Here is a 12,825-nt window from a genome sequence, read left to right on the forward strand (position 1 = left end):
ATAATTATTATTTTTTTTTAAAGATTGTATTTATTTATTTGACAGAGAGAGATCACAAGTAGGCAGAGAGAGAGAGACAGAGAGAGAGAGGGGGAAGCAGGCTCCCCGCCGAGCAGAGAGCCCGATTCGGGACTCGATCCCAGGACCCCAAGATCATGACCCGAGCCGAAGGCAGCGACTCAACCCACTGAGCCACCCAGGCGCCCCAAGCATAATTATTTTTAAAAGACTTGCTAACCAGTGAATGTTTCCATTAAATTAGAATTACCACTGAATACTTTCTTACCTTGAAGAGCCTGCAACTTATGATCATTTGAAGAATTAAGAAATCTATCCACAATTGTAATTCTGTTCTGAAGGAGTTTCTCAATAAGTTCAAGTCCATCAGGTCCCAGCAGTTCAAAGAGCTTAAAAGAAAAAGAATCAAAATAACTGTTACCTCAAACTCACCATTTTCAAGTTATTAAACCTTGTGCCAAACTAACAGAGAAAGAAGTACCCAAAAAGTATTTTTTAAAAAACAGTAACTCAGGAAAGAAAAATAACTCCTCATATTGTTATGTATTTTTCAGCTTTATGAAATCAATTTGCAATTACTAAAGCACATGATTCAACTTTTCAAAATAATTATGTTTTATATATAAAACTAAATCACAGAACAAATAACTCTTACACTTGGCTTTTCTTGGTATAACCTAAGGAAATTCCAAAATTAATTTGCTTTTTACTATACTATTCTGGTTTTCACAAATAGAGTCCAGAGTACCATTCTTCTTACAACTTACTACACATATCAGCTACCATTATAGAGTTAAAGAACCATTAAAATGTTTTAATGATTCATGACTTGCAAATTTTTAATGCTTAATTAATTTTATTATTTTTATTAAATTTATATTTTAATGCTTAATTAATAATTTTTAATGCTTAATAAATCTGAAATCTAAAACACAGTTCCATAAGTGCTTTAACTTTTTATAAAAGTTTCCATGTGTATCTTATGCAGAGTAATTGCCAGAGATTAAGCTGATTTCAGAATCAGAGAACTGGTGATTTAGAAAGACTTTCAATCACATGATTGTATGAAATAACTGCTCCAGAAAGCTTTTAGACTTCTTCAGATGTGGTTAGAGGATATATTTTCTTCCTGTCCAGAAATGTTTTATCTAATTTTACATGTGAAGATTTTATATTAGTCAAATTCTAACTGTTCTCAGAGACTCCACACAAATCACAAAGTAGGAATTTATGATAAGTATATATGAAATGGTAAATATTTAATAAATATTTTATTTTTACTGTTCATTTTGCAGACATTATCTACATACAAGGCCACAGTCCCCAGTCCTGGAACACTTTGACTTTTGGGCTAAACATCACAGAAACCAATCACTCTCACCCTGGCTCATAAGGCACTAATTCCACATCAGGAGAGGCAAGCCAAGAACTTAGGTTACTGCCTACCCTCCTCCCATCAAGTACTTAGCTCCTAAAGCCGCAGTGTCACTCAAGAGATAAGCTTTCCTTTGTCCCCACTCCTAGCTTCAGAGTTTGCATCAAAGATTTTAGGCGATTAAAAAAAAAAAAAAAAAGGGTCCCAATTTCTTCCAAAGGTGTGTCCTCATTTGCAATGTGGCAGGAAGTTGAAGCCTTAGGGCCATCTCAAAAACAGCACAGACTGTGGTTAACTATAACTAGAGATTCACAAATTCAATACTGGGTTACAAAAGAGAATTAAAGAGAGACAAGTGGGAGGAGTCCTTTTGAGTGAGAATAAATACCAACAACAGCTCAGCATCTCTGGAATTGAATTACTCCTTAAAGGGGTCCCAAATTTGCTGGATTAGTTTATGGAGCAATTTATGCCCCAGGACATTTCTACAAACAACAGAGCAATTATCTGGTAACTGGTAAATTTAATAGTTGGGTGTCCTCAAGGTAAGAAAAGCAGAGGCTCCTGCCAAAACTACTTTGATTGTCTTTAATCAAAAGTGTGCCTCCTTGAAGAATATATTAGAATCTAAATACTGTGGGGTAAGGGTGAGAGGACTTGTCTGTACTAAAATAATCCAGCTAATCACTAAACAAATAAACAAATAACAATTATAAACCCATGCACTGGTAGACTAGATAAAATAAATTCCTAGAAAGACACAAACTACCAAACAGCAGACAATCTGAACAGACCTATAACAAGTGAAATATTAAACTAGTAATCAAAACTACCCACAAAGAAAAGTGAAGGTCCAAAGGACTACAGTGGTAAATTCATTCAAAAGATGTGATGTCAATTCCTTACAAACTCATCCAGAAAACAAAAGAGAGAACATTTCCCAGGTCTACTTTGACCCTGAAACCAGACAAACACATCAAAACTACAGACCAATCTCTTAGGAAGAGAGACATAAAAATCCTCAACAAAGTATTAGTAAACCATGTCCAGCAATATATAAAAGGAATTACACACCATGACAAAGTGAGATTTATGTCAGGAATATAAGGTTGGTTCAACATAAGAAAATCAATTGATGTATTAGACCAACAAAATAAAAAACAAAAACCACGTGATCAGCGCAACAGATGCAGAAAAAGCATTTGACAAAACCCAACAGCCTTTCATGATAGAAGCACTCAAAAAACTAGGCTTAGACAGGTATTTCCACCACCTGGTAAAGGCATTTATGAAAATTCTTTAGTTAACATCATACTTAATGGTGAAATAGTAAGAACAGAAATGGATCAAGAAAGGCTGTATTTGTAACTTCTACTGAATATTGCATTGTAGGGCAATTAGGCAAGAAAAAGAAATAAAAGACACTCAGATCAAAGAGGAAGAAAAAAAAACTATTTCCAATAGGAGATCGTCTATATAGAAAATACTAAAGACTCCATTCAAATACTATTCAAACTAATAAGTTTTCTAAAAGCATGACAAAACCATTCAGTAAGAAAAGATCAGACTTTTCAATAAATGATGCTGGGACAACTAGCTAGTCATATGCAATAATGTGAAGTTAGACCCTTATACCACATACAAAAATTAATGCAAAATGGATCAGTGATCTAAATGTAAGAGCTAAATATTATAAAATTCTTAGAAGAAAACAGAAAAGATCTTCATGGCCTCAGATTTAGCAAAGGATTCTTAAATATGACACCAAAAGCATGAGCAACAGAAGAAAACAGATAATTTGGATTTTAGCAAAATAAAAAACTGTCTCAAGGGACATTATCAAGAACATAGGGGGAAAATGCAGAATGGGAGAAAATATTTGAAAATAACGTATTTGGCAAGAGACTGGTACAATCACTGTCTATACCCAGAATACAGAAGGAACTCTTATCACCAATTAAAATATATCAACTAAAAACTGAGCGGAAGATCTGAATTTACTCTAGGAAAATATATAAATGGCCAATAAATGGGTGAAACGATACTCAACATCATTATTTATCAGGGAAACACAAATCAAAATCATAAGAACCACTGGAAAAGCCATTTAAAAAAAAACCAAAACTGGAAAATAACAATCTTGGCAAGAATGTGGAGAAACCTGGAACTCTTATACATTATTTGTGGAAATAAAAAATTGTGCAGCCACTGTGGAAAACAGTTTTCTGGTTCCTCAGTGAGTTAAACACAGAATTATAATGTGACCCAGCAATTCCATTCCTAGGAATATACCCCAAAGAATTTATAGCCATATGTCCAAAGACTTATATATAAATATGGATATTCACATAGCCAAGAGGTAGAAACCACCCAAATGTCCATCAACTAAAGGATGGATAAATAAAATATGGTATGTACTTACAACAGATATTACTAAGCCATAAAAAGGAATGTAGTAGTGTATAACATGGTAAACCTTAAACACATTTTGATGAGTGAAAGAAGTCACAAAAGACCACATATTATAAGATTCCATTTATAAGAAGTGTCCAGGAATAGAGAAATTCTAAAGACAGTATATCTGTGGTTGTTTAGGCCTGGGAAGGGAGTCAAGGAGGGAATAGAAGGATAGAAGTTAAACGTTTAGGATTTCTTTTTGAAGTAAAGAAAATGCTCTAAAACGACTGTGGTGATGGCTACACATATCTACGGATATACTAAAAACCAGTGATTTATACACTTCAAAGGGATGAACTGTGATTTATGTATCAATGAAGCTTTATTTTTAATTATAAACCAAAATGGCTTAAACTAAAATACCAAAAGTAACAAAAAAATTACTTATGGTTGAAAGATATAGATTGGTACAAGTTTCGCGGTAAAAATTTTAAGTGAATGTTTTGAGAATTGTTATTAGTTCAATGTAAGCCCTGTGCTTAAGGTTAAGCATGATATTTTAAAACCAGCAAATTAAAAAAAAATGATATCCCCATAATACAAACGAATTGCAGCAAGAAATGTTCTCTACATATAGCATGAAAAGTCTTTCACATTCTAACAACTCTCAAAAGAATGTGTTAATTCTTAAATTGAGACCATTTCTTCTATAAGAAAATGATTTATCATGGCAGAGTTACCCTTATACATATTCTTGACTTCCTCAAGTTTACTTAATCTGAAATACAGTGTTCACACATGGTAAATTAGAGATTCACAAAGTTTTAGTCCAACGTAACTTTAAGGAAAACACCAGTATATCTGGAATACAACTTTTAATGTAACACCTCAGGAGAAACATCGCAGCTCAAAGAGCCCTTTCTTTCTCTTTCCTCCTTTCTTTTTTTAGCCCATTATTTCTTAAAAATAACACACCTAAGACCCAGCAAAAGAGACAAGAAGGCTGTTTTGCTCTGAATAGTAGGACTTCCATGACTTCTGAGATGAAGAATCCCCAGAAGAATTCTGAGATCAGCTGTCATCAGTTTTAAAGTAATCCCCAAATTACGCTTTCCCTAACATTTGCCATTTTCATCCACATTGAGAGCAGGTGCAGTTCTCACTCAAGATTTGCACTACAAACTAATTTGGCAATGAGTGTGACTATTTGTAAAGATACAGCTGTCTGGATCACTGCTCTATGCATTGACACAAGTTCCAGAAGCTATCAAGTTGAAAAACAAAGAGGGAAAAGTTAGCTGTGGGTAGAGAAACAGACATCAACTACAAAGAAAGAAAGAAAGAAAAATGGCGGGGGGGAGGAAGAGAGAGAAAAAGATAAATTTCAGTATCCTAGCTATAAATTAAAGATAGGAGATTTAAAGGAGACACATGAGAATAGACAGGTAACATCCTTTCCCTGATAGAAATTGTTAAAGCCATTATTATGATCAATATATTATTATTAAGGTACTGTCAAAGACAAAGGTTCTTAGAATTCTTAGTTACTATAAATCCTTTATCATTAAATTAAATGATTAAATTGAAATAGTTCATTAAATTGAAATAATGAGTGTAAAGAGTCAAAATAATGAACCAACAGTCTACATTCCTAAGATGTAAAAAAAAATTTCAAAACATGTACAGACTAACTTTAAAACAGCATTCTGTCCTTGTTTCTTATAACACTTCTAAACAGACAAAGGTAGTTTGTGAATCTCTCAGGAAAGGTAATCCCCACTTTATCCTATATTCTTAATTATATCATTTTTATTCCAATTGGAACAATGCTATAATGGATGCTGTATTCCCAACACAATATCAAGTGAATCACAAATATCAATCATCACAAAAGCAAAATACAGTAAACCTCTGAATAATATACCATGGAAAATTATGCTATAAATCCTATGAAAATGGTAAGAGAGAGAGAGAAAATGAATCTAAATTAGAACTATAAATCTGTTCTCAAACTGGTGGATGCAGAGATATACTGTTTATGAAACCACAGAATAAATATGGCAGATATCTTGGATTATCAGTTTACTGATATTAGAGATTTAGATTAGATTAGATTTAGAGAAAAAAATATTATTTCCAAGTAAAACACAAATTTGGTCATGTTAATGTCCTATTCAAACTCTGTTTCTCAGGTTAGTCAAAAAATGAACAATTAAAGTATTTAATCACTAACTCGGGCTTTAAAGCAAGTAAAGTTTCAACATTTATAAAAGGTTTGTCAGTTCTGTTTTTTTTTTAAGATTTTATTTATTTATTTGAGACAGAGCATGAGCAGGAGAGAGGGGGGGAGAGAGAGAGAGGAGGAGGGAGATGGACAAGCAGCTCCCTGTTGAGCGGGGAGCCGGACACAGGACATGGGGCTCCATCCCAGGACCCTGCAATCATGAACTGAGCCAAAGGCAGACACTTACCCCATTGAGCCACCCAGGCGCCCCTTGTTCCATTCTATTTCCAACTAGTCAATATTAAAGAATTCATCAAAAGTCAAAACTAAGTCTATCAGGAGTTCCAAAAGATCTCTTTCAGAAGAGAGACCAACCCATCTATGTATCAGATAGTCACCGGGCATTCTGAAAAATGATGTAGTGAAGCACCATAGGCACAATATCTTCATGTGAGCAAGGTATCCTTTTGGATGACAATATGGTTAGGTACATTATGGGATTAATCTCAATACTGAGTTAAGCTACTAAGGTTGTTCTTCAAGGAGTGCCCATGGCTCTGTCCTTTTCAAAATTTTATCAATGATATATAAACTAGAAGACATATTAAATCAAATTTGTTAAAGTGTTAATTAGTTGCATGGTAAAATCAAGATTTTAAATTTTCTAAATAGTCTGATATATCTGGCCAATCCTAAGGAGAAGTAATAGAGACAAATATAAAGCCCCACAAGTAGGATAAAAACAAACAAACAAACAAACAAACAAACAAAAAAAACACCTTATGCAAATTTCCACAAAATGGGGAAACCTAGACCCACAAATAAATTCCTAAGAAAATTCCTGAAAGGATGGGGGTTGGTTACTTGCAAGGTCAATATGAATAAAAAATGCAATGAAGGCTAGAAAAATTTTAGTGTATTAATAGTAATATCTCAAAAATTCCACTTAGTGGGGCTCCCAGCTGGGCTCATTTGGTAGAGCATACAGCCCTTGATCTCTGATCTCAACTACTAAACAGATGTCAAGTCTTTCTGCTTGTCTATTTTAAGTTCCCAAACATTTACTGCCTCTACCACTCAAATGACTTCTTAAAAGGTTTCTTCACATCTATCCAAAACACTCCAATCCATTCGCCACATAGCAACAACAATAAATCATATGAAATGTAGGTCTGGTAAATATAAGCCATCTCCCCTCCACTGCTTGCCAACAAAACTCTCCAATGACTCTCCACTGTTCAAAGATGAAGTACTAAATTGACATGAACAAAGAACCAGAACCCCAAAACACCACAAATGCTAAACTATGATTAAAAATACGGACACATAATCATATTGCTCTGACTAGAAAGAATTTTAGTACCATTAATAAAGTTAAGTACTGTTTTTAAAACACCATCATCCTTTTTAATTTTCCATTGCTATGTATGTTTTATGATGAACATAAGGCATAACAGTATATGTTTATAATTTACAATTAAATAACTACATTTATATCAGGAATGCATTATTGAAGTTGTTATTAGAAAGTATGATCAAAAAAGTTTGGGAGACCAATGCTTTCAAATATACTGTTACGAAGTTTATCTCAATGTAACAGTTTTCTAATCTAGCCATATCTTATAACTACTATCTATATTTAATATGATACTTTTTCTGAAAGTGTTATTAAATGAATGGTATTTCTGAAAATTGCAGGTGTTTTATAGAATTTAAAAAATACAAAATATGTACAATCCACTGATACCATCGCTACTCATATTTTCAAAACTTTTTTTTTGTCTAAGTTCATTGTAAGTCAGCAAACCCATCATTTCTTCATATTATCCCTTTGGTAAACTCTTAATTCAAGAGTTTACCAAATTTACGAATGCTAGCATAACATAGCAGTTTAGCAGAGGAGAAAGTTAGCCAGGGCTCAAATCTTTAAAAGCCAAAAGCTTAGGAGCTTCAGGGCCTTAGACATCCTTCCAACCCTCCCATTTTCTCATTAGTATAGCAGGAATAATAGTGCAAGGATTCAAAGGGCTGTGATGTGAACAAAATAATATATGTAAACGTATTTGACACAAGGCCTTGCACATAATAAGTAATTAACTTTAGGTGTTTAGTATTAAAATAGACAAGTCATAATCAAACAAAGGAGTAAAGTACACAAAATAATTTGTAATACAATAATAATGATAACAATACCTAACATCTGTATACTACTCATATCCCAGGTAAGGTATTAAGTACTTTACATATAAAGCATATATTCAAATGTCTTCTATCAGAAGAAATATTTAGTGAATCTTTGCTAATTATATACAACACTCATGCATTTATCACTTAAAAACAATCACAATGGAAATTAAAAGAAAACACTTCAAAAGTATCTAATAATCCACTACCATTAGGAAATAAAATGAAAACAAAAAATAGTAACAAAAGTACGTGTTTACTTCTAGCATTTTATTCAGTAAAGTACGCTTATGATAGTAATATGTGCTTACATAAATTCTTTTTTTTTAAGATTTTATTTATTCATTTGAGAGGGAGGGAGACAGAGCACAAGCAGGGGGAGAGGCAGAGAGAGAAGCAGAAGCAGACTCCCTGCTGAGCTGGGAGCCCAACATGGGGCTCTATCCCAGGACCTGGAGATCATGACCTGTGCTGAAGGCAGATGCTTAACCACCTGTGCCACCCAGTCGCCATACGCTGGAATACACATATTCTAACTAATTTCTGCTGTTAAATTATTCTCTGTTCAATGGTGAAATTAAATACAACATATCCTGGTGCTCTGTAAGTAGCTACATTAAGTTTGAAACAATGTTTCAACTAATCCTTGGTTGGATCATAGCTTTCTTAGTCTTCCTGCCATCCACCAGTATGTCTGCATTTCAAGCTGCTACATACTAGAACCAGATGATTCTTCCTCACTGTCACCTTTCACATAAACTTTTTCAAAAAACTACAATGTAGTCATCTACCCTCAATTTGGAAGGTACCTTAGAGGACAGCTAAACAAAGCTCTCATAAAAGCAGTAATTACTGCCATGGGAAGACAGAATAAGAGGACGGTTGAGAACATGGGCTTAGAGTCAGAAAGAACTAACTTTATCAGTCTGCCAATTTCTAGCTATAGGATAATGGGCAACTTTCATAAACTCCCTTAGCCTCAGCTTCCTTATTTGTTAAAAGAAACTAGCACAGTGTCTGGCACTAAATGCTCCATAAATACGACTGCTACTGATAAGTTTTTTTCCTGGCTGATGAACACCTAGCATAGATCTGCCAGCAGCAAACTATTTTATATGGTAGTTCATGCCTCTGTTAGCTAAGGTAATTTATGCCACTAATTGTTAACAAATAAATAAATAAATAAATAAATAAATCTATCTTTCTTTATATTGAGCCCAGTCACCCTCACTACAACTTTCATCTCTGCTCTCTAGGTTACAGAGAGTGATCTTAGTAAACCTCTACTAGACAGCGCTTCAAATACCTGAAGATAAAGCCAAGTAAAGTATTAGCCACATTTCACACACAAGTCCTTTCCCTCCCAGGTAAACATTAATCGATTCCTTACTATTAGTCATATAACTTGGTTTCTAGATAATTCTTCACCCAAGTTCCTTTACAAATATACCTTTTATTGAGCCTTTTTTAAAAAAAAGACATCATAAACCAAAACTGAACATAATATTTCAAATATAATTTGATCGGGGCAAATCACAAGAGAGTACACCAATATCTTGAATCAGATGTTAAACTTTTCTAAGCATAGCCTAAGTCGATAACAACATCACACTGTTGGTTCAAACTCAATGTGCAGCCAAGTAAAAACATTCAGTTTTAGGTTTTTTCCACATGAATTCCTAATAGTCCAAGATTCCTATATCCTTTATTTTTTACAGTTCGTAAGCCCAGAATTCAAATGGATTGCTAATAAGGTTCAAATTCTTCCTGTTTCTTCTTTTTAGTCTTTTGAGAGCTTTCTAAATCCAGATTTAGGCATCTGTTATATCGGTAAACACTATCAGTGTTGAATCTGTCCTGAATCCAAGTTCAATAACCGTACCTGTATGCAAATGATTGATTAAAAATATTGAGGACAGGGACAGCTGGGTGGCTCTGTCAGTTAAGTGTCTGCCTTAGGCTCAGGTCATGATCCCAGGGTCCTGGGATTGAATCTCCAGTGGGGCTCCATGCCCAGCGGGGAGTCTGCTTCTCCCTCTGCCTGCCACTCCCCTCGTTTGTGCTCTCTCTGACAAGTAAATAAATAAAATCTTAAAAAAAATAAAATAAAGTAATGAGGACAGGGCAAAAAATAAAAATAATAGAGAATAAGAAAAGAATAAAACAAAAAGAAAGAACTGACTCCAAATTGTCCCTGAACCAATATTTAGGGTCAAGTTTTTCAACAAACTATTAATTCCACCTAACTGAATTAACACTGACATTTTTCTATCTTATTTAATTTCGATACTTCCCTAATATTGTAGCCACTAGGCACATGACCTATTTATACTCTAAATAATTATAAATTTAAAATATAATTTTTCTGTCTTATTAGCCACACTACAAGAGATCAACAAACACAAGTGGCTAGTGGGTATTATGTTGGAGAACAAACGGAATATTTCATTTCAAACAGAATATGCAATCAGTGGCCTGGAAGATATTTTGATTCTACTGTAAAATTGTCTGCTGGGAGCTAGATAGCATATATTTGCATGGCATAATTTATCTGTCTGGTTGTATCAGAATGACTACCAAATTAGATTTTATTTAAGTCCGCCGTTTTACATGAGTTTATTTTGTGTGTGTTGCATATTCTACAGGTTTTGACAAATGTATCATGGCTATAATGAATGTTTTCACCATTAATAGTATTATACAGGATAAACCCACTGCCCTGTGCTTCCTCCCTTCATCTCTTCCTTCCTTCCCAACCCCTGGCAACTACTGACCTTTGGATTATATTCAGTTTCACTTTTTCCAGCATGTCACACAGTTACAGTCATATAATATGTAGCCTTTTCAGAATGACATCTTTCACTTGGCATTATTCATTTTTTCCACATTTTTTTTCACAGCTTGATGGCTCATTTCCTTTTATCACTAAATAATTTCCCATTATATGGTTATAACCCAGTTTATTCATCCATTCCTTTCCGCATTTTAGTAATTATGTCTTCATTTCTTATTTCATTAAGTTGTACCCTTTCCATTTTTCACTATTTTTTATCTTTCTCAAATTTTCTATAACAAACATATAATAGTTAATCAAAGAAGTGATTTTTAAATAATACAAATATCTTATTTTTATCTTTATCTTATTTTTAAATAACAAAAACCAGATTCTGATTTATCAATTTTTTTCACTTTTTTAAAATTTTTTTTTATTTTTATTTTTTTTTCAAGATTTTATTTATTTATTTGTCAGAGACAGAGGGAGAGAGAGTGAGCGAGCACAGGCAGACAGAGAGGCAGGCAGAGGCAGAGGGAGAAGCAGGCTCCCCGCCAAGCAAGGAGCCCGATGTAGGACTCGATCCCAGGATGCTAGGATCATGACCTGAGCCGAAGGCAGCCGCTTAACCAACTGAGCCACCCAGGCGTCCCTCACTTTTTTTTTTTTTTTAAAGATTTTATTTACTTATTTGAGAGAGAATGAGTGAGAGACAGCATGAGAGAGGAGAAGGTCAGAGGGAGAAGCAGACTCCCCAAGGAGCTGGGAGCCCGATGCGGGACTCCATCCCAGAAGTCTGGGATCATGACCTGAGCTGAAGGCAGTCGCTCAACCAACTGAGCCACCCAGGAGCCCAATGTTTTTCACTTTTTGTCTGCCAAAGACACAAAGCATCACTCACTTAACTAATAAATAAAATAGGTTTATTTACCATATTTGGAATGAACACCAGAAAATATACAAATAAAATCTCTTATCAAGTGTCAAATTAGCTGATAACTAAGAATATGACAACCAGTGATAAGACAAATTATTTCTTCTACCAAATTGTATTTTTCAGACAAAAATTTTTTTTTTTTTTTTTTAAAGATTTTATTTATTTTTCAGCGACAGAGGGAGAGCGAGCGAGCACAGGCAGACAGAGGCAGAGGGAGAAGCAGGCTCCCCGCCGAGCAAGGAGCCCGATGTGGGACTCGATCCCAGGACGCTGGGATCATGACCTGAGCCGAAGGCAGCTGCTTAACCAACTGAGCCACCCAGGCGTCCCTCAGACAAAAATTTTTTTAAAATCAAACACAATTTGACCACATGGGAATCATGATGACATACACTATTTTCTAAAAAATCTTACCACTGAAAAATTATTATAGTAAGTTTTAATTATTATTATTTCATGGCAGCAATAAATGTTTTCACAACTTAATCATATAGATTCATAAGCAAACTCCTTATTCTAACATATAACTACAACTAGCTAAGAAGGAAGGAGAGGCAATAAGTGCAGGGTGTCCATTATAGTCTTCCTAAGCAGAAGAGACATAGTACTCTTAACTAGTTAAGAAAAAGAAGAGCAGCTTATACAAAGAAATTAAAAATGTGTTTGAGCATCTAAATAGCCAGATTTATAAAATGGAGCAAGCGGGTAAGATATTACTCTTCAAGTAAGTTTATTTCTTTGTGTATCAAAAAAAAGAACAATTTTTTGTAGAAAGCAATACATGTGATTGCTCATATACACATTTAATATTTGTATGAGAATTATTTATTATATTTCATACAGACTGGTAATATGCAAGCAATGTTTAGCCTCTTTCCTTATTGGTACAGACAATAAAAATCATAGCATTTATTAGG

The 12,825-nt window shown here is 34.2% G+C and overlaps 1 protein-coding gene across 4 annotated transcripts in view; it reads right to left on the minus strand.

Annotated features, from left to right (window-relative positions):
* Positions 1-12,825, minus strand: part of ASCC3 (activating signal cointegrator 1 complex subunit 3) — a 340,635-nt gene that overhangs the window by 279,253 nt on the left and 48,557 nt on the right. For all 4 annotated transcript variants that reach the window (XR_004382744.1, XM_032858205.1, XM_032858204.1 and 1 more), the window contains exon 5: positions 287-407. Coding sequence is in view for 3 of the 4 variants with exons in the window: in XM_032858205.1 (XP_032714096.1) it covers positions 287-407 (121 nt within the window). In the remaining variant the exon portion in view is untranslated. The remainder of the gene's footprint in view (positions 1-286; positions 408-12,825) is intronic.

The sequence above is a fragment of the Lontra canadensis genome, unplaced genomic scaffold (assembly GCF_010015895.1).
Source record: "Lontra canadensis isolate GAN:19392208 unplaced genomic scaffold, GSC_riverotter_1.0 scaffold14, whole genome shotgun sequence".
Lineage (NCBI taxonomy): Eukaryota > Metazoa > Chordata > Mammalia > Carnivora > Mustelidae > Lontra > Lontra canadensis.